The following is a 20,366-nucleotide window of genomic DNA, read 5'->3' on the forward strand; positions in this document are numbered from 1 at the left end:
CACCCGTTTTCGGTCTCTCCCATCTAAGTGACCAAGTATCTCCACACTCGCCTGCAAACGACCTTCGATATCCGGCAGGTGTCTGTCTGTCGTGATCATGAGGCTTTACAATGTGCCTCGTCAGTGCATGTTGTGTCAATGAGTCAACGTAGTCCTTTCTGTTGACCAAACAGAAGGATGATGCAAGCTCGACAACGAAAACATTCGCTACAGAGCCATCTTGTGGCGGTCTAAAAGGCAACAGATTTCTTTTTCGATCATCTTCCAAACGCTATGTGACTCCACGGTCTCGTTTGCCGGCGTCGTCAGCAGCAATAACGCCAATTCTCTTACAGCACGCACTACTGCCAGCTTACTGTGATACGACCCGAAGCTCGTACCTTGTACCTTGTACAATCTTCTGCCAGTGTTTATCAAGCACAGATCGGTCGATCAGGCCGCGGGCCAATCGTTACCGGCCCTCGGATGTGCTTCAAGGTAGCACAGAGGCGGGACTGCATGCAGACAGCGAGCACAGCTTCCCTGAGTGGCAGGTCACTAATGTTAATTCAGGTTGCTCGGAACTTGCCTTAGTTTCCTGCTTTTACTGCCTCAGCTTTTGCTGATTCTGTATTTACTAGTCCCGTTACCGAATTCAGTACCCAGCGTGCACTCCCATGCTTGCAACTCATGACAGAGTGTCCCTCCCTCGACAGGACAACGTAGGCTTCAAGAGATGGTAGGTTTATTTGCAGATTCCTCGGTATTGGATCCCAGAACACTTGATCCAGAGTGCTGACGCCTCGTGCTCCGAGGTTGTAAAAATGGGTATGTTCGAAGAGAAAGCGGACCAATGGGACGCGGGACAAGACTGTACCATACTGCTAGCTGAGCAGATCACGTTGCATGCGCAGTGAGCATCAAACTAGCAGAGTAAAATTAAACGAGTCCGGCAACCGTCGCGGAAATGTCTCGAAGGGAAACGGGATGTGTCTAATTGGGAGCTGCGCGAGGTGGTGATGGAGACGAGCTTGGCATATGGCGCGTTAGCGCGGCCCACCAGGCGTTATATGATCGTCGATGACAGGGAGGACGGGATGACGAGTCGTACCACGACGCGCCGAAACTGATTGACCAAACTGAGAGCTCGCTACTTCTGAAGCAGCGAGCTGCGCTGTCGCTCCTTCGCTCCTGCGCTCGGGTGCCGCGGCATGCGACCCTCGTCGTCGCCAAGTAATTGCTCCTGCCTCGTGTAGCGACGCACTTCTCGCCTGTTGTCGACGCCGGTCTTCTGCCCTATAGCCCCTGCGTTTCGTGCTTTGTGCTGCTCTGCCTGATTCCCAATCTGCTGCTGCTTGTGGCCTGAGCAGTGAGACCTCTTCCGTCGCCCCGCGCCGCTGCCGACCTGCCACTGCAACCACCCCAGGCCACTTTTTCCCGCGTCGATCCCCGTTGCAGTTTCACAGCCAGGTTCTTTGCAGCCTTTGCCCGCCCGCTTGACCTCCGGACCACCACGCCGCAGACACACAGCACCTCCTCTCACGCATCCTTCGCTCAGCATTGCCTCTTCCACTTCCCCACGCAGGGCCTAAACCTGCTCTCGCTGCTCGTGGCGCTCTCGTCCCGTATCCAGCTTAGCAGCGCAATTGCGACCCGAGAGGTCTAGTTTCAACGTCTTCTGTAGGTCGACAACCCATTTCGCCGTCTCTGCTGGATTTCTGCACTAGCAAGCGTTCTGGCAGCTATAGTTTTCAGGAACTAGCTAGTCCTAGCCAGCAGCACGCCTGCCAAGGGACCCTCATACAAACCGTACAGTTTCCTCACGCTCGCCTCTGCGCCGAGGATTGCTTTGAGTTGTCGCGATTACATCACCTCTGTGCTTGACTCGTACATCCCTGCGTTTTGCACATAACGCCGCGTGCCTGCGCACTGTAACCGTTGGCCGAGTGCCCTTTGTACCTCCTTCACCCGAGCGCACGGTGTGTCCAACGTCTCGTGGAACCGCAGGCCCCACCTCTACTTCAAGACGCCGCCGCTCCTCGACTGCCACCCGCTCCGACTATCTTTCACTCCTCCGCCGCTGGTCCCAGAACGAATTATTAGATTCGACACACATTTGGACCTCAGCGGTTGAGGAAGAAGACCCTGTCATATCTGTCAACTGTCCGTCAGCTACTGCCACTTGCCACAATGGATACCACTTTCATCACCATCCACGGTACGTATCCATCAGTGTCGCAGTGAATGCATGACGCTTATGGCAGCAGATCTCACCGAAGAGGCACACATCCTGTACTCTTCTGACTCCATTGTTGACATCCTGGGTCACACGCCCGACGAGGTTGTCAATCGCTCGGTATGGCAGTTCTTCCATCCAGAGGAGCTACAATTTGCCAAGGCCAAATATGGTCGCGGGGTAGCGCTTGACAAGGCAGCCGTGTTGTCTTACTGTCGGCTCAAGAACCGCCAGGGTGACTGGGTCGGCGCTGAGTGCTGTTTCTCGATTGTGTACGATGTAATGGTATGCTGTACCAGTGTCTACAGGCATGGTATGGAAAGCCAGAGTAAGTGTCTAGAAAGCCACATCCATTGCGCGACCAACTAACCTGGCCCTAGAACGCGCTGTCGAGGCCCCCATAGTACGCAAATTGTTTGCTTCATCACCAAAGGATCCTCGCTACCACATGCTGTCTCACCTCTCCAGCAAGTTCGATCTGGGCCCAGAAGACCAGACCCACGAACCCCGCGCAGCCCTCTTCCTCAATCGATTCACACGGACCTTGACAGTCATGTACGCCACGAGCGGCATCGAGCAAATTGTCGGCATCCCTGGGGAGGAAATGAAGGGACGAAGTTTTTACTACTGTATCGCCTTGAACTGCCTTACCGAGGCTGTTCGATGTCTCGAGTCTGCCAAGGGGAATGATTCGATCGCCTACATGCGATTCATGTTCCGAGATCCTCGCCAGGAAGACCCACCGGAGCTGACATCCTCAGAAAGCGATGATGACGAAATGACAGACGTTACAAGCGACGACGATGAATCGATCGAAGGTGGCGTAAGGCTTGGCGGTCAGTCTTCATCGAGTGGCAGGGACTCAGGGCACCAGTCCAGTGGATCCCACTGGAACAGCGAGGAGCCACCCACGAACTATCGCACAGAGTCCGGAGACAGCACTGCACATGCAGATTCGCACCGTGGCGCATTTGGTGAAAATACTCGGATACGCTCATCTACTTCCTCGTTAGGAGGCTCGCCATCGGTCCACAACGAGGATATCGAGCTCGAGGCCGTCATCTCATGTACCACCGACGGTCTTGTTGTATGCCTACGACGTGCTCGCCCAATGCTACCAGGCGCAATGCCAGTCTCACAGGATGCACACCAGCAGTACACTGGTATCTATGCGGCCCCATGGGCGACGCAGCCTGTATTCCACCCGGCGCCGCCACAGATGCCACCATACCCTCTTGGCGCTCAGCATCCGGCCATGATGCAGGTCGGGCCATCAATGCAATTCCAAAACTCGTTCATGCAAAGTATTCGCGATGTCGCGGTCTTTGCATGGGCTCTTACTGGTATCAACGGCAGTCTGGCTGAATATGCGCGCGGTGTCCCCAAGGGTGAGAGTCAGCCGCCGACGGGATTCCCCATCTGGAACCCACTTCCCGACCCATCGATGCTGAGTCACAAGAAGTCGGAAACACCTTCTGGCTACGGTTCAGGTACCAACAGTACCTCCAGCAACGGCGATAACTTTGGCTTCGGCGACCCTGGGCTGAGTTGATCGGCAACAAGTGCCACATCAATCCAAATGCCCCACGTGGAGATATCGACAAGGCCAGTTCAACCGTGGCCCACTACGAGTCTCAAGGAAAAAACCTCTTCTAGAAGCCCGAGAGATCATTTGAATGAAGTAGCGACTAATAACGAATTATGCAAATGAGAGCGCAGCATCACGATACCAAGCCATCTGAGTTGCGACCGGCATTTCGGTACGCTTAATCTACAATCCGTTCCTTGATATTCTCAGCCATTGTAATAGAAAAAAAATCGAATCCCCACTCAAATCGATGCATCATTTTTTACCTCGAGTTCCTACGTTTCACCTTCTTGCTGAGGTTGCAGACGAAACAACCACTGCTGAGCAGATGCGCTGTTTACAAAGACAATGCTGTGCCCGATAGGATCAGCGATGGGGCCTGGAGTCATTCTCCAGAACGCTTCGGTACAAAAACTACCCAAAACTGCCGGTTGACTAGATGAATAACGCCAGGTGATGGGTGTGGCGGTCGAAGCACAAGGCTCGCCCTTTGTCTTTCTCATTGTTGTATTTCGTATGACCAATCACGAGCGTCTAGTCCACGCACTGCCTCCATGTTTCTTTGTCGTGAGGGACGAGAGGCTTGTCATCCTGTCTCCCCAAGCCAATACCAAGTGGACGTGTACGCCATTGCCGCGCTGACCATGTTCAGATCGCCGTCTTCCGTCTAACATGCTGTCTTTAATCGTTCGCTTCCTCGAATAGCCTTCCACCCCATGTCCCTGCTGTCCTGACCTCCTCCTGAATCTCTAGCCTTGCTCATTGTGTGTGCCGAATCATCAAAAGCCGTGAACCTCGCAACGACAATACTGCAGTACTGCCACCAAATCAGGCGCAGCAGCCAAGATGATGATTAGGAATTACCTGAAGCCTGCTTGGCTACCACTGCTTCTGGTATTGCTACAGGTCACCAGCGTCCTGGCGCAGGATGCAAACGCCTCCGAATCTTCCACCACAGCGGCATTATCTGCCTCATCGTCGCCATACCCAACAATGCTTCAGTCGAGCACCAGCACAAATTCAGAGCCACAAACACACACCATTCAGGTCGGCTTGTTGGATCATAAGATGCGTCCCGAGGTCACCGAAGCCGCAGTAGGGGACTTCATCGAGTTCGACTTTTACCCTCTGAATCACAGTATTGTGCGCGCTGAATATGGCTTTCCATGCATACCGTACGAGATGACTGGATCTGCAAAGACGGGATTCTTCTCAGGCTTCAATCCGGTGGACAAGGTGGTGGACAAGCCACCGAAGTACACCATCAGGGTCAACGATACGGAGCCCATCTTCTTCTACTGCTCTGCACCGGGAAGCTGCATCACGTATGGAATGGTTGGTGGCATCAACTTGAACAGCAGTATGAGTTTCGACAAGCAGCGCACTTTGGCGATGGACGCCTCCTATATGCTGCAACCTGGTGAGTCCTCAGTATCTCACTGTGCGGCATACTCACTGACCGGTACTAGGCGAACCCTTCCCAGCTGAATCGCTCCTTCCCTCCGGTAGTCCAGCATCACCCGCCATACCCTCCTCATCCTCCACCTCATCTCCAGCACCTGCCGCCTCACACTATTCAGGTGGAATCGGCACCGGCGCAATCGCCGGCATAACCGTCGCCGCTGTCATCGTGCTACTCGGCGCTGCCCTGCTATTCTTCTACTGCGGGCGCAATAAATCGCTGAGCGAAGCCATCGAACGACGCAACGGCACCATTCGGCGTACTAGTAGCTCTCCGAATCAAATGCTTGAGTACAAGACACCTAACGTGCACACGCACCCTCACCGCCGTAGCCAGGGGGGATTGACATTCCTGCCACATCCTGCTGTGCACCCTGCAAGCCATCCTGGGAGCCCAGAGCCGGCAGTGTATGGACACGGACATCAGATGAGTATTGGTGGAGGGAACTTCCATGCGCCGCAGGGGTACGATACGCGAAAGTATACGGGTCCCATCACTGCGAATCCGTATCATGTTGTCAGCCCTGGGAGCCCGCCACCGGGGAGCATGGGACTGAACGGACATCTGTTCATACAGTGTGTATCCCCTTTTTACTCTTGCCTCACTGCCTCTCCATTCTCCACTACGCGTTAAAAATATCGTAAAATCTGGATTTGCAAAAGCTGACAATAGGTAGAGGGCAACACGGTCCCCGAGGCGGCACCCCGGCACCAGAATACTACGAGGCTTTCCAGCCTAATGGCCAGCAGGTCCAGGAGAGGGCTGTGGAGATGGAAGCTATTACTGCTGTGAACCACACGGATGATACTAGTGATTTGAATAGGAGGAGCAAGTTCTGACTCCAGACGGCGATTGTGGGAGAGGAGTGTGATGTATATTTAAGGTGCTCGCGATGACGTGGGATGGGCTCACTAGTCGTTTCAACGGATGAGTGGGACTATGACGAAGTGAGCATATGGTTATTTCATGACACATATATTGGGTATGTGTTGGGGCTTTTACATCTTTTGTGTGTACATATGTGGCTTGCGAGTTCTTCTCCGGGGCACTATCAATTCCCAGTCAAGTGCAGTCTAGTCCCGACATAAGTACGGTAGCCGAAATCTACAGCTATATATCAGTCTTGGTACGCACGGTCACGCCTTTGCCGAATGATTCTGCGAGACTTGCTCGGACGCGAGACTTCTTAGTCCGATAACGTCTATGGTATCTATAAAGTAAAGGTTCCAGGTGTGGGTCACACTTTCGGCTACTGCAAGCTGTCTAATGTGGGTCAATTCGTATGCGAAACTACTGTGGTCACTGCGTCTTAGTTCGGACAAAATATGTCGTGCAGCTGTTTGTATGTAGCTAAGCGAAAGCATCTCATATGGATTTTGTATGGTATAACAATCGAAATCTCATACTACGTTTGGTAGAGCGTTGGTGGGACCATCCAGTCGGTCATCACTCCCGGAGTCCGGACCTTTTTGCAACTGCAAGTCTGCAAGTGGTTAATTCTACTTTAACACTAGGCACTGCCGTATGGCCGACAATACGATGCCTCGCTTTCCGATGCCGGTTTGAGTCAGGTATGGCAACTACAATCTCGAGGTGTTTGGCATCCGGTATTCGTGGTCTGAGTGACCAAGAACAAAGGTGAGCATGGGTCTTCATGAACGCGGTATTGGGTCAGGTGTACATCGTAGCCTGATAAGATTCTCAAGTGCGCCGGAAGCAGATCAGCCGGAAAATAGGTGTCGCAATCGCACATGCATGCAGGTACTGGCTTCTGCATCAGAGGATCTGGTCTGCAGGCAGTGGAGTACATTCTGTCATACCTGGTACCTCGGGAGTTTGGAGGTCATCGTGGACGTGTAGAAGCTTCACTGCAGGCACTTACTTTTTGTGAGCGACGCCGGTGTTCAAAACCGTCATGGTCGCAGCATTTTGACTCAATGTTTGTGCGAGCTTGAGCTTAGTGTCTTGCTCTGACGATCGTGTTCAGGAAGACTTGTTGATGCAGCTGAAGTGGTGGCAAATGAGGCTGCTACCGCGAGGCTGATGACTGTTGCTAGTACCTGCAGATCGTTGCTGTTCCTGAATGAAGCCAACTCGGCACGGCCCGCGCGCGAGGACCTTGTGAGCTGCATAAAGTGCAGACGAATCTTAGCTTGCGCCGATCACGAATATTCCATTGCAGCTCTACTTCTGCTGTGACTGTCGAAGGATCGAAGAGTTCCTTGGAACATCTTCAGTTCCTGTGTCGCCCGTGGTGTCGTGCTTCTTAAACGATCGAACATCCTGGGTCCGTCAATAGAACCGTACTCAACTCACGAATATAACCTCGCAATTCAGTCGCTGTTACTTAGAAACTGTTGTTCTAATGGGTCGCAGTCGTATATCTACTATAGACTTACGGGGTTTTGTTGTTTAGTGCCTGATTATGCGCACTGCTGTGCGAAGCCTCGTAAACACCACCTGGACACCCTCAACAGCACCGTTAAACAAAGAGATACCACCAAATTTCGGTTCATTGAGATATCCTTCTATGCCAATATTAATCAATAGTTCACCTCGGCAAATTGAGAACCCATTTGTGCGAGATCGAAGTTGTCAATATCCATAGGTCTTGCTTCGACGGTCGCTGGCGATGTAAGGCGCCTGAGTGGCAGCGCCGCATTTCTTATCCCGCGTCCGCCAATACAATGACATAAACCATGATGCTCGCCATAAACTAGTGCTTCTTGACGCCTTTGAGGCTGAGAGTCAAAGTTGACGTTCGACAGGTCTCGAGTGTAGTGTTCTATCAATGCCTCAATATCAGCATAGCTCACCGCATCCTCAAGGCTATCAGAAGAATTGTTCCAGACCTCTTCATCAAGCCAGACATCGTCTTGCGTCGTATATTCAGAACTGAAAGTGTTGGAGCTACTAGACTCTGGGACGTGTCTGCTAGCAGGCCAACCGTCGATGTCCAAAACTTTCTTCCGACAAAACGGGCACGAGTTGCTGGAGCGGATCCAGATGGATATGCACACCTCCCCAAAGACATGCCCACATGGTAGCTGAACTGGCCCTTCGGGCCCAGCTTGTAGCGATGCTGTGGAGCCGAAAGGCTGGAAGCAGATGTAGCAAGCGCGCTCGTTTCGATCGAGAGTATCCGCTTTGACCGGAGTAAGCACGGTACCACGCGTGTACGAGGCCTGCTCGCTTATTTGGCGCATATTCGATAGTTATTCCTCAGCTGTATGTGAGGGATGGTGTAGTCTAGAGCGCAAAGACGGTGTAGGGTCATGATAGTAAAAACAGGGTAGGCGAGGGCGATCAGAAGTAGGCGCCACGATGCGGGGAAAGCGTTGTGCATGAACATGGTAAGTAGGTACCGACATGGAGCTGCCGACAATGCTCCATAGGTCTTTGTCGCTAACGATAGAGTAAGGTGCTGGCTGCGTGTACAGGTGCCAAAGGCTTGCAAGACGCGAGCGATTGATGCCACAGATTGTCGCTTGACCATCCCATTCTCGTGTATGCTCATATGATAGCGAGCCTCGTGGTGGCCGTGTGGCTTGCTTAGCGCTTCAGCCTTGGAACGGATTGCAGCTGTGGAGGTGGAAGAGGCTAGACGACCACAGAAACAGGGTGTAAACATACGACTCGGTGAAGCCCTCAGGCTGAAAAGGTCGTGTCAAAAAGGGTGGGGCCGCCCCGCAAGCGCATTGTCGAACAGCCAGCCACCACATGAGACAGATTGCGAGGGCTGTTTATTTCTAGATTGTTTTTTGTTTCGCTGCAAACCTTGTTTATGCTAATCTTTGTCTGCATAGAACATGCATAAGGGTACATGTAAGAGAACCTTTCTCGGGCGAGACTGGTAGATGAGAATTGGTACGCATACATGGGTACTGGTATCTGGGGTAATTACTGATCGCATGTCTTGGCCAGTAATGTATGTTCAGATCTAGACCGTTAGACTTCTACCCTCATAGGACCTATCTCATAGTGCCGATAAGGAAGTACGAGCGATGAGTCTGGCCATCTCCCGTGCCGCATCTACCTGATCGAGAGCAAGGTTGCCAGATGCGGTCGTAGTGTGCAGAAGTCCTAGCGAAGCCGGCTAACACACGTGGTGCGAGGTGTTTTCCGGGCAGTTCTCAACTATCAGCCTTTCGTAGAACCAGAGCTTTGTCACCATTAGCACGCGCCAGCAAGGGTATGGAGATGGCTTGTTCCAATAGTCCGGTCACAAGGTTAGCCTGACGGCTTAGCCGACTGCGCGGCATTGCTAGAGCGTGCTCTCAATAAGGTTAGGAATTAGATGTTAGTACTAGGGAGATTTGTACTGGGTGCAGTAGCCTTTGACATATAGTGGCCTGACATTAGCAGCGTGCTGCGATCATGGTAGACAGTTTCATATGACCGAGACTGGCACTGCAACGTAGGAAGACAGCTTGCAGTTCGTTAACACAGGGATGGTGTTTGAGTCGTAAGGGGAAATGAAGGAAACTTAGCGAATTGTGGCGTCGCCGAAAGAAGGCAAGTATTATCACGTGCTGTCGCCTTAGACTTCTTTGAGACCACCAAGAGGCACCGTCTCAACACCAACACCGCAAACTTCGTGCGGAGCCGAATCCATATGGGAGTAACAGATCTTCCACAAGAGCTCGGTAGAGGAGCCGCAACAGGATCAAGCTTGAGCCTCAGTTGCTCTCCCGTCGCTATTTTTGCACGGGCGTCCACTGAGACAGCATGCCGTCAGCCCCACCAACCCGTCAGGGTTACAGTCAGTATTAGCCCTGTGGCTTTGTTGTGCCTTTCTCTTTATCCCTTGCTCAAGAGCCAGTCAGCTACTGTCGGTCGACATGATGCAAGCCCAAGCCTCGCGCACTGGCGTGGCTGATCAGCGCTCTATCCCCAATACAAGACGCCTCTGCGCTTTTTTGGGGCTGATTTCAGTAGCTGCCACCCGCCGATAGTTTGAGCTATGCGGCCGGCGTACGCGATGTTTTGCAGAATCCGAAGAAGGTTATGTTTAAGAGCTTGATAGACCCAACAATATAAGTACATTGTCAACATCCACCAGATTGAGACCATCGCAACAGCTCCACTGAACTCACAGAGTCGCTTGATCACCGGTCACCTTCCCTCTTCAGTCTTTGGTCGATACCTCTCCTATTGAACCAATCTTCAAGATGCGTTACGCTATTGCTGCCTCCGCCATCCTCGGCGCCGTCGCCGCTGCTCCTCAGATAATCAACGTCGAGGCTGCCCTGGCTGTCCCTACCCCCACAATCCTTGGTCCTGCCATTGAGGCAACCAAGCCTGCTGCTGTCTCCTATAACCCAATTGTTGCGGCTTCCGCCGCCGCCGAGGTCGTCAAGAACGAGGGTGTCATCGAGAAGCGCGATGTCAGCGCCTGCGGTGATGCCCTTCCGGGCGGCAACGGACCTTCTCCCGCCTCTGGCTTTGCAGACAGCGACTACACCGCTGAGGGCAGCAGCTTGAGGACAATTGCTAAGAACGCCGCTACTCCTTCCGGCTATGACCTCTCTTTCCAGAACTTGCTCGGTAGCTCGCAGCAGATCGGTTACCTCACCTACAAGAACCTCGACTCCTACACCCCCCAGCTCTGTGCCGACGCTTGCGACTCTGAGAAGTACTGCCAGGGTTTCAACATTTTCTTCGAGCGTGACCCCAAGTTCGACCCTAAGGATGGCTGTGCCAACCCTCAGGCTGTCACCAACGTCAAGTGCTCCCTCTACGGCTACAACGTTGCTGAACTCGCTGCTACCAATGAGGGTCAATGGCGTGGTCCCCAGGACAAGAACGGCCAGGCTTTCCACGTCGTTATCACCGGCTCCAACGGTTACTCCAAGCAGAGCAAGGCTCTGCCTACTGCTCCTGGCTTCCAGACTGGTACCAGTCTTCCTGGTGCCATCAACGCTCCTCTTGACAGTACTGACAACAACTACGACACTTACAGCGGTATGAGACTGTTTAACGACAACCCTTATGATCCTTCTCTTTGCGCCGCCGCTTGCGAGGCTCAGACTACCTACGATATCAACCACCCTGCTCAGGACGGCAGCTACAAGACCTGCAACTTCTTCACCTCCTACGTTCTTACTAAGAACGACGTACCTCTCGGCACCTACTGCTCCTTCTACACCCGCACTTGGGATTCCAGCTACGCCGTCAACACCGGCTTCTGGTACGGCTCTGACAGGTACTCCGTTCGCAACGCTGCCTCCTACGTCATCACGAATCCCACCCCCAAGAAGGGTCCGACCGCTTCTCCTTAAAAATTTGCTTGAGGTGAATACACAACGTGCCCAGGTAAAAAATATTTACGATTACTACTGGCGCTCTCCTTCCTTTCTGTACACAAAAAAACTTTAGAAGACTACACTTTCGGTTAGAACATAATCTTCATCAATCTTGAACATCGAAATCACACCCCTTGCCCAGCTCGAGTAACGCTTCTCAACGTCTTCACTACCATACCTCACCAGGCCCAAGTCCTGCGTCCATCCTGAATTCTGAGAGTACTTATGTTTCATATTCACATAGCCAATACCACCTCCGCTATCGACGCTCACAGTGTCCCGAGGACCTGGACCCCGAAACAGCCGCAGGTCCGTCGGCCTGGTAAAAAAATGATCGGGTACGCTTGCAAGCCAGCATCGGTCGGATTATGCACTAGTGCAATAGGGTGCCAATAGTCCCAAGTCATGCGTGACAGATTACATAAGGCCAAGCGAGGCGTCTCAACACTCATTTTCCATCACGAAAGGCATGTAGGAAATGTTTCAGTACGCCATATCGCAGGTGCATGGTCTGTGGAGTGCGTAAGTATAACGTGGGAAACATGCTCGCGCTTGCTTCCGTATCTCGAAAAGGGGTCCATGGCAACAAAGCGCGCGCGCTTGGCCTGCCAACTTGACTCGTGATCTTCCCATGGAACTTGGCTTTGAAGTTTCGGTACGTCTGCAGAGAAAGTCTTCAGCAAAATGAAAGACCAGACTGGCGTTGGAATTTATTGAGGCTCCCCACTCCACAAAGTCGCGAACCAGTATATTCAGCCAACTCTAACTCTGCGCAACTACAATGAAACCAGAACCTCACTACCTTAGACACCGTGTCTCCCCACATCCGCTAGAATAAGTTTGTGTGCAGAATGGGCCGGCTCATAACAAAGACTGAGACTGCTTTGGATCTCACATACATTTTTGAACTTACCGAGTCTAGACGCTTTTGCACAAACCACATGATAAGAGGATGTGGAAGATACCACGTGACATGTTCTTTGTGCGGAGGCAATGATCATTTCTTAAACACTAGCCACTCTTCGGAGAAGGGCAAGTATGTTGAGACACTTTACCGAAACAAGAGAATGTAGCATTGCAAGGCCCATATCTTGAGCTCCATCTCTCTGTCTCACCTGATCGCACATCATACTTTGTCGACACGGTTGGATTACTCACGTCTCGATAAATTTGCTATAATGTCTAGGTTGAGTTCGTGCTGTCAGAAAAGGGAACGGCGAGTTGATGTTTCACATCCAGATCAAGCTATCTCATATCGTGTCAGTGGTGGTTCTACAAATGCAGGATCCTACAACAAATACCTCTTCCATCTGTAATCCCAAGCTGTCTGGCTCTTACTCACACACCGTTTAGTCATTATCAAAAACCACACTCGGAAGATCTCATGTCCGTCTGTTTCTTCTGTCTGACATAACGCCTTCGACCGATATTTCTCCAGTTCTTGGTTAAAACCACTACCATCGATGTTGATGCCTTTTAGGTAACACCAGCCGCTCTTACAATCAAACAAATCAGCATCAACTTCGTGACTGTTGACCCCGGCCTCCATACCTCCATGCTCTTTCTTGGCTTTGTTTCCTCATATCTGACACGTATTCTGCAAAATAACCTACAAAAGAGACGATGGAGTGCATCTCCATCTGCTATGCTTTGCTGTGTCGAAAACAACGTGACACCAAGGCATATTTCCCCGCGCCAGCGCTGCTCATCGATGTCCAAAGCGTTCACCGTGAAAGGCATTCCATGCTGCAAAGCTACTCATCGGATGGCTCATGGTGATGCGAAGTCGAAGACGTCAATCTTCGCGATGAAAACACGTCGTCACCATGGTGCGTAGCTCACCAGTGGGGAAAGGGCGTTTGGTGTGTTAGCATGGCGGCCGAAGACGTGCTTACGTCTGCGTGACGCGGGTGTCCCGATACTATCACGACGCAATCGTCGGCTTCGTTGCTGATGCCGTCCTTGCTGATGCCGTCGTTGCTGATGCCGTCGTTGCTGATGCCGTCGTTGCTGGACAAGTTTGTGAGCTTCAGTTGTGTGGCGTTGTGTCCGAGTTGTTTGCGCCGGGAACTTGAGTGCGCTGCGATGCCGGCTCGCTGATTTTGTCGATGCGGGGGAGCTGTGGTTTGAGTAGGTGCGGATGTGACGTCTTGTAGTGTAGCAGGATGCTGAGATTGCCCGGGCGGGTTGTCATATGAAACGCTGTGGGTAGTGGAGCTTTCTGACTTTCTGCAGGAACTTGGAATGGCGGTTTGACGACAAATTGACGTTCGGCAAACTGATTGTGTACTGGACATGCTCAGAATCGCGGGGGGAGGGACGAATGTCTGATCACTGATACCTAGATATTGGTGTGTGAATGCAGGGGCGGAGGAGGGAGTCTGTAGCGTTCGATTAAGTTAATTACTTCACACGTTTGGTTCTAGTGCAAGTGTGGCCTCTATCCTATAACCTTCTCTCCCTCCCCAGCAAGAAAGTAGTGACTTCCCGTCTCAAGCACCTCAATTATGTCGCCAACCTTTACCTCTCCGGCCTCTAATGGCGTGACTTGCATACCCAAGACTGCGTTCTTGCTTCCCTCGTCAATCACTCTGTACTTGCGCATCGTAGTTAGTGGCTCGTTTGGATCAGCCTTGCCAGTCTCAGGGTCCACGTTTGGCAGCTTGCAGCGTGTGGTGCGGCAAGAGATATGGTAATTTGTTGATCCAATTTTCGTCCTGATCCAGTTGTCTTCGTGGAATGCTGGTGGGCCGGTGAAGTAGATGTTGGCTCGGTAGCGGAGGGCGTTGACAGTTGGAATTTTCCACATAGTGTTTACGTCGTTCATGTCTCTGGGTAGTTTGCTGGCGACATCGTGGACAGAGGCGAGGTTCAAGATATGCACGGGGTACTGTTCGATGCGTTAGGTGCCGGCATCTTGAGCTTAAACCAAATAAGGCTTACCGAATCCTGCATGCCAATAGCTGCCTGAAAGCCTACATCTTCTTTCTTCGGCGCGCACTTGTAGACCTCGCGGAACTTATTCGTATCAATCCTGAACAGAGTGACGGGATTGGTGGTGCCAATGGTGTACTTCAGCTTCGCCAGCATCTCCGGGTCAACTTCAGGGCCCATGTTCAAGGCTACTGGTGAGTCCTTCCAGATACGCAGTGTCTCGCTCTTGTAGCCCTTGCTCTTGATACGCTCTTGGGACGGGTTGAAAGGCACTCGGAATTCCAACATTGGCTCTGACTTGCCGGCCATTTGTGCAGCAAGAATCTTGCCCCAGGCCTGGAGACCTTGAAGAGAAAAGTCGGTGTCTTGTGAGAAGGGAAAGCGTATCACCAGACATCCCTCACTCTTGACCCATTCGCCATCTTCTTTGTATCCAGGCGCAGATGGATCTGGGACCCAAATCTCTGTCTCGACCTTGGCCAGGCGAGGAAATTTGCGCTGTGTGCAGAACTGCCATTCGCTCGTGACTTTCCCATCCAGACCTGGCATGCTCGTCACATACTGTCCGAGAGTGAACTGACGGTCGTACTTCAGCCCAGTACGGAGCACCTCGCTCTTGTCAAGTTCGACGGGTCCAGCGGACTTCAAAGGGTAAACAAACAACGCTTTGACCGTCCATGGCTGCTCCTTGGTGGCATCAGCACCTTTGGCGTACTTCTTGGAATACTGGTCCTCGAAATTGCCACGACCCCGCACACCAAGTTTCCTGCATCCTGCCGGTGGCGGCACAGGCCTGTCACGCTGCGAGAGGGCGAACAGAGCAATGAGGATGAACGGCGACAAGGTGATCAGTATGGTGTAAATGACTGTTTTTGGTGTAGCTTCGATGCCAGCTTTAGCTATCGCCCAGTCCATGAGGAGACTGGTGAAGGTATGCTCCCGTTCAGAATCCCTGATAGGGGTGTCGTCGAACGCCATTATTGTTGTGGTACTGAGCTGGAAGCTCACGCGAGGTGGGGCTGAGGTTGTTCGATATTGACGGTCGGCGCATGTCGAGGCAACACCTTTCCAATGCAACTGCGAACGACGTCGACTTATATCGTGCCCCTATCGTATTTTGACGATGTGGCTTCAGCGATATGGATTCGAGGCGGTGCTGGTGTTGACTTGGCACGCTTGAATGCGGAAGGAGACAAGGATCGAGGCGAGTCAGCGCCCGCTGTTGGCCGCTTGCGCTTGCTCGCGTGACAGCGCGCTCTGGACGCACCGACTTGAGCCGCAACATGACGCTGACGCTGCTCACCAAGCCTGCACGCGCCGGCGACACAGAAACTGGACGCGTTGCATGATGTTCAGCGTCTCTAGGCCACGAGACTAGCTCGCAAGGTCCCACAATGACCGACAAACACGCCGCACCCCGGGCGTCTTCGCGTGCGTGCAGGCTCCATGGTACACAATTGCTGCGACTGACGCGAGCGCAGACAGACTGCCCACAGTCTCAGCCTCCCAAGCGCTCCAGAGCCACAGTGCGCGCGGCGCCCGCACTGTGCCGACCGGCCTCACGCAGCTCGACAAGCTCCTCGCGCCGTCCAGCCTGCCCGGACTCGATGTCGCAGGCGGATATGCGCGAGGGAAAGTGACGGAAGTGTACGGGCCCCCTGGTGCAGGAAAAACGTCGCTGCTCCTGCAAGCTGCCGCCAACGCTCTGTATGAGGGGCAGCACGTGTACTGGCTCGGTATGGAGGGACATGTGCAATCGCTTTGTCAACTGCTGACAACCACCAGATGCTGCATGTGCGCCGCTCGTGCCCCAGCGCCTTCACGACATGCTCTCACGGACTGGCTGTTCGTCTGAACCCCCGCCAGATGCACTGCGAAGCCACTTCCATCACCTCGCTGCGCCGACGCTCGCGCATGTTCTGGCATTGTTCATGCATCTGCCTGCGTCCTTTCCCCACTCGAGCGCGAGTCTTGTCGTGGTTGACTCACTGTCCACCCTCATCGACAACGCATATCCGCGCAACACCGACGACCGCGTGAAAAACAAGACGGACCAGTCAAAGTGGGCTGCGGGGCGCAGATATGCAGTCATCAACGACATGATTGCGACATTCACGAAGTTTGCGGCACTGCACGACATCGCCCTGGTGATCACATGCCAAACCATCACCCGCATACGAGGAGTCTCTCGAGCACTGCTGGTACCAGCTATCACTGGTATCGAGTGGGAGAACGGCGTTTCAACATGCCTGCTCTTGTTCAGAGACTGGGTTCCACACCAGGCAAAGGCGCAAGATAAGGTCGACGCAGATAGATTGCAGAAAACCAGATTCGCTGGCCTGGTCAAACTCAATGGTGTGGCCCTAGCCGACGAGGGTGGGGTGGGCAACGTGGTGCCCTTCGCTATCGAGCGTGTAAGTCTATCGCGATCCAGCCAGTCGGCGCGTGCATCGATGCGCCAGGCCAGAGATTGCCATTTCTTACTAACTCGTCTTAGTATGGACTGTGCGACATCAACATTACCACAGACGATGCGGCCACAACTACGGTGCTTCCAATCCAAGCAGGGCGACCCAAGCGGACGTTCGACGAGGTCGACGAGACCGTAGCTCAAGAACCAGACTCGGACGAGGTCTACGGCTGGATCGAGGACGATGGTGTCGCAGCCGAGGGACTTCTGATCGATGACGCGCCTAATAACGACGTTGACGTGCGAAAAGATCCTGGCTCAGAAGGACGCACTGCGAAGGTCCAGCGAGTCTCGACAGTATGAAAGGCTGAGCACGTCTTGCCCAGGGTGTCTTCTGCATGAACGACCGCAATCCTGCGAAAGGGTCGTTGTGCCGCCCATGCATTCTACCCTACGCCGTGACCGGGAGAGCCGGGTAAGCAACTGTACATCTCCCTTGGAGATGTGCCTCCAAATTTAGCAGCTGACAGAGACCTGTTCAAGCTGATGAGATCGCACGTCCACACCGATGACGTGTTGCCAGCAGCCAACATGTGCCCGTGTGGGGTGCATACCCCAGATCCCATATTGATCGCCTCCAACACGGCTCTGCCACACCGCCAGTATGCGCGACCAACCCTCACGTCAGCGAGACTGTTAGCTTCGTGCTACTGTCGACCATTTCAGCCATAGTCGCACTGTTACCGCAACTGTGTCGACACCAATGACTACGTTGAGCATGCTCCTTCCTCTCCTGTCGCAGACGTTCACGTGCAAAGCCCAAGGGCTTGGATGGTTGTACGCCACGGACAAGGTTCGGGGAGTACGCTCCGCGACCCAGACCACCGGGACCAACAGGACCACAGTCTGTCTCCTTTTGGATAAGTGGATGAAATGCATGCGCGTGGCGGATCATACCTGCAGTGATATAGGGGAAGTGGGGTAGGGTCGTGGGGGTTGAGGAAAATGGTCATGTGCGTATTTCCGCTCCGCGCTCCAAGCAGGAAGAGCTTGGGTGGTCGTTTGGTCTAGATGAAATGTGTGGAGGAATCATAGGCTGCTATTCCGCCGTCTCCCCGCGGGGAGGCACGCAAGGTGCTTGATAGGGAGTGAGGCGTAACGCCTGCTGCGCCGGCGAGCGCCTATCTCCACATCACAGCCATACAGACACACACTCTTGCTGCGACAAAGGGCGATCCTAATCAAGATGCTGCCTCTCTGCTCACTCGACAGCCAACTTCCCTCCGAGTATCTGCCGTGACACACCGCCTCATTCGCTGCGTGCAATGGCATGTCACCAGTTGTCTCTTTTCAAAAAGCACAATGCAAGTATTCCTCAACACGTCTCACGACCAATCACATATGGAGAAAACAGGCGCTGAACGCACTCGAGTGAAGCTCACATCAACCTTATGAAATCTGCGTTTTCTCGGCTTTCACACTTACTCCACGAAAAGCATGTTCTCTGCGTGCCACGAGGTATTACGTTCCAAAAGCATTCTGCATTCTTTCTCAACAAAATAACGTTCAATCATAGATCATAGAACGAGAGATGTGCGACGCAATACTTTTCACGCACTCGCCATACGCAATATGGACCCCTATACGCAGCACCTACTCACATGGGTCATATGTGCTGTGAGCGTAGTGGATGCGCGACACTCTGGTAGATGATGAGACAAACATGCCACAACCCGTGTACCTGGTCTCGGACTAAGGTCGATGTGCTCACCGTGACCTCGACCGAAAAGATCAGGTCGAAATGAAGTACTTTCTGCCGTGATATTTAGATGGCTGGCGTGCATACTAGGGCGGTCTGCTTGAGCATGCGTCTCGTTATGAGTGATGGGAACTAGAACATTGTGTTTCTTGTCACAGCGCGCTTTTCATATGGGTTGGGTTGGAAGGGGTTGTATTGATGGTGGATGCTGGTTTGTGCAAGACAAACAAGATGGAAGTGTCAGTGGAGACGCGAAGCTATGACTGGAAGCTTTCATTCGTCACAAGAGCACAAGTGTAGAGTTGAGCGTATTTGACTGCTCTGCAAGATAAGAGTGGCTTTGACTGCTAACTCAGTAGTGCCAGGTCTGAAACTATGATGGTCCACTGTAGCTGCGCTGCAGATGCGTGGAAATCTTCATAGTCGTGTGCTATGCCTAGGGATAGGATGCACAGTCCGTGCTGTAAGTATATGATCCAAAACATGCGTTTGCAGTAGTAGTCATGAGATTACAAGCCGATTGTCTGGCCTGGAGGTAGTCAGAGTATTGACACTACAGCACCAATTTGGCATGCAAATAGGCATTAGGCTTGATCGAATATGCAGTGTCAAAGCACTTGAATCCTTGAAGACTGTTGCAAGTTTCGCGACGAGGTGATTCTCGTTCGTGACCGTCTAGACGCGCTGCTCGCGGAGAGCCGACAGTATGCGATGGATTCCATTGCTAGTCTACTATTCCAACATCGACACTCGCAGTCTTGGCCGTGGTTGTAGGTATCGGCACTCTGCCGAGACACATCACACATCTCCACAGGGCGACACACGTCCCCTCACAGCACGAAACAGCAGCGCCACCTACCCACCTCATTCCAGCGGTCTACCTTCCCTCCGCAACCCTGGATGCTCACTCTGACTCCTTCGTGGTCTTTCGCAATCGGGCCTGCCAACAAGAACTTGACGCGTCCCCAGACAACATCAGCCTTGGAGCTGGTACTGTGCCCGCTTACCCCACACGTCACGTCATGCTCTGCCCTACCCGGCGTGCGCCACGGGTCTGCTTCCACGGAAGAGGCCGTGCTAGCCGCTGCGTTGTCGACTGAGTCGCGATGCTCGCCCCACGGTTGTGAATGGTGATCGGGTTGCCAGCCGATCAGGCTTATTGCATCGAGACATCGAGATCTAGAGCGTTCCGCAGACGAGGGTCGTCTTGGGCAGCTGGTGGAAAGGGGAGTGATTGGAGATGACAACTTTTGAGATGGCGACGTCGGGACTGGCGTGATACTGCGATGGTACAATTGGGACGAAGAGGAGAAGAAGAATGATGTCAGACTAGATGACGTGATCGAGGGAGAGGAGGGTGTATTGTCGAAGCTAGCGATAATGCTGGCTGATGAGGTTGTCGCGGATATCACTTGTGTCAGTGTTGGAGCTGGCTCGGCCACGATGCTCGATAAGCGCCTCAGTACTGTCGCTGAGTGGCCTTTCTCAAGATCCGCGGTCGTCGAGCCTATGATGTCGTGATTTGGTTGGTCATTACTGGTAAATTAGCTTGCTCCTATCAAACCACATAGAAGCTCTTTGCTGTGCGTTTCGCAGTGCAAACCCAATGCAAAGCAGCAGTACATGGGCCACGCGGCCGACTCGCCGCCATGTTTCCCGTGCCCCATTTGAGACCCCCCCCCCCGGAAAGCAA

The 20,366-nt window shown here is 53.0% G+C and overlaps 6 protein-coding genes across 6 annotated transcripts; 4 read left to right on the forward strand and 2 right to left on the reverse strand.

The window, feature by feature from the left end:
* Positions 1-2,169: 2,169 nt before the first annotated feature.
* On the forward strand, positions 2,170-3,767 carry M421DRAFT_67494 (uncharacterized protein; the record flags this gene model as incomplete). The annotated part of the gene is made up of 3 exons (XM_033596406.1): positions 2,170-2,197; positions 2,244-2,543; positions 2,596-3,767. The coding sequence occupies 3 exons, from the start codon at positions 2,170-2,172 to the stop codon at positions 3,765-3,767; spliced, it is 1,500 nt and encodes a 499-aa protein (XP_033446716.1).
* A 760-nt stretch (positions 3,768-4,527) lies between these two features.
* M421DRAFT_422794 (uncharacterized protein) lies at positions 4,528-6,386 on the forward strand. Its single transcript, XM_033593283.1, has 3 exons — positions 4,528-5,223; positions 5,273-5,840; positions 5,942-6,386. The coding sequence occupies exons 1-3, from the start codon at positions 4,650-4,652 to the stop codon at positions 6,102-6,104; spliced, it is 1,305 nt and encodes a 434-aa protein (XP_033446717.1). The 5' UTR covers positions 4,528-4,649; the 3' UTR covers positions 6,105-6,386.
* A 1,163-nt stretch (positions 6,387-7,549) lies between these two features.
* On the reverse strand, positions 7,550-8,871 carry M421DRAFT_422795 (uncharacterized protein). The gene has a single exon (XM_033593284.1). The coding sequence runs from the start codon at positions 8,469-8,471 to the stop codon at positions 7,809-7,811; it is 663 nt and encodes a 220-aa protein (XP_033446718.1). The 5' UTR covers positions 8,472-8,871; the 3' UTR covers positions 7,550-7,808.
* Positions 8,872-10,436: 1,565 nt separating this feature from the next.
* On the forward strand, positions 10,437-11,546 carry M421DRAFT_67717 (uncharacterized protein; the record flags this gene model as incomplete). The annotated part of the gene is made up of 1 exon (XM_033596437.1): positions 10,437-11,546. One exon carries the CDS (start codon positions 10,437-10,439, stop codon positions 11,544-11,546), a length of 1,110 nt encoding a protein of 369 aa, XP_033446719.1.
* A 2,464-nt stretch (positions 11,547-14,010) lies between these two features.
* Positions 14,011-15,419, reverse strand: M421DRAFT_67554 (MOSC domain-containing protein; the record flags this gene model as incomplete). Its single annotated transcript, XM_033596412.1, has 2 exons — positions 14,011-14,460; positions 14,514-15,419. The coding sequence occupies 2 exons, from the start codon at positions 15,417-15,419 to the stop codon at positions 14,011-14,013; spliced, it is 1,356 nt and encodes a 451-aa protein (XP_033446720.1).
* Positions 15,420-16,265: 846 nt separating this feature from the next.
* Positions 16,266-17,435, forward strand: M421DRAFT_217117 (uncharacterized protein). Its single transcript, XM_033588279.1, has 2 exons — positions 16,266-16,918; positions 17,002-17,435. Exons 1-2 carry the CDS (start codon positions 16,331-16,333, stop codon positions 17,275-17,277), a joined length of 864 nt encoding a protein of 287 aa, XP_033446721.1. The 5' UTR covers positions 16,266-16,330; the 3' UTR covers positions 17,278-17,435.
* The last annotated feature ends 2,931 nt before the right edge of the window (positions 17,436-20,366 follow it).

Source organism: Didymella exigua (assembly GCF_010094145.1).
Source record: "Didymella exigua CBS 183.55 unplaced genomic scaffold M421scaffold_22, whole genome shotgun sequence".
Taxonomy (NCBI): Eukaryota; Fungi; Ascomycota; class Dothideomycetes; order Pleosporales; family Didymellaceae; genus Didymella; species Didymella exigua.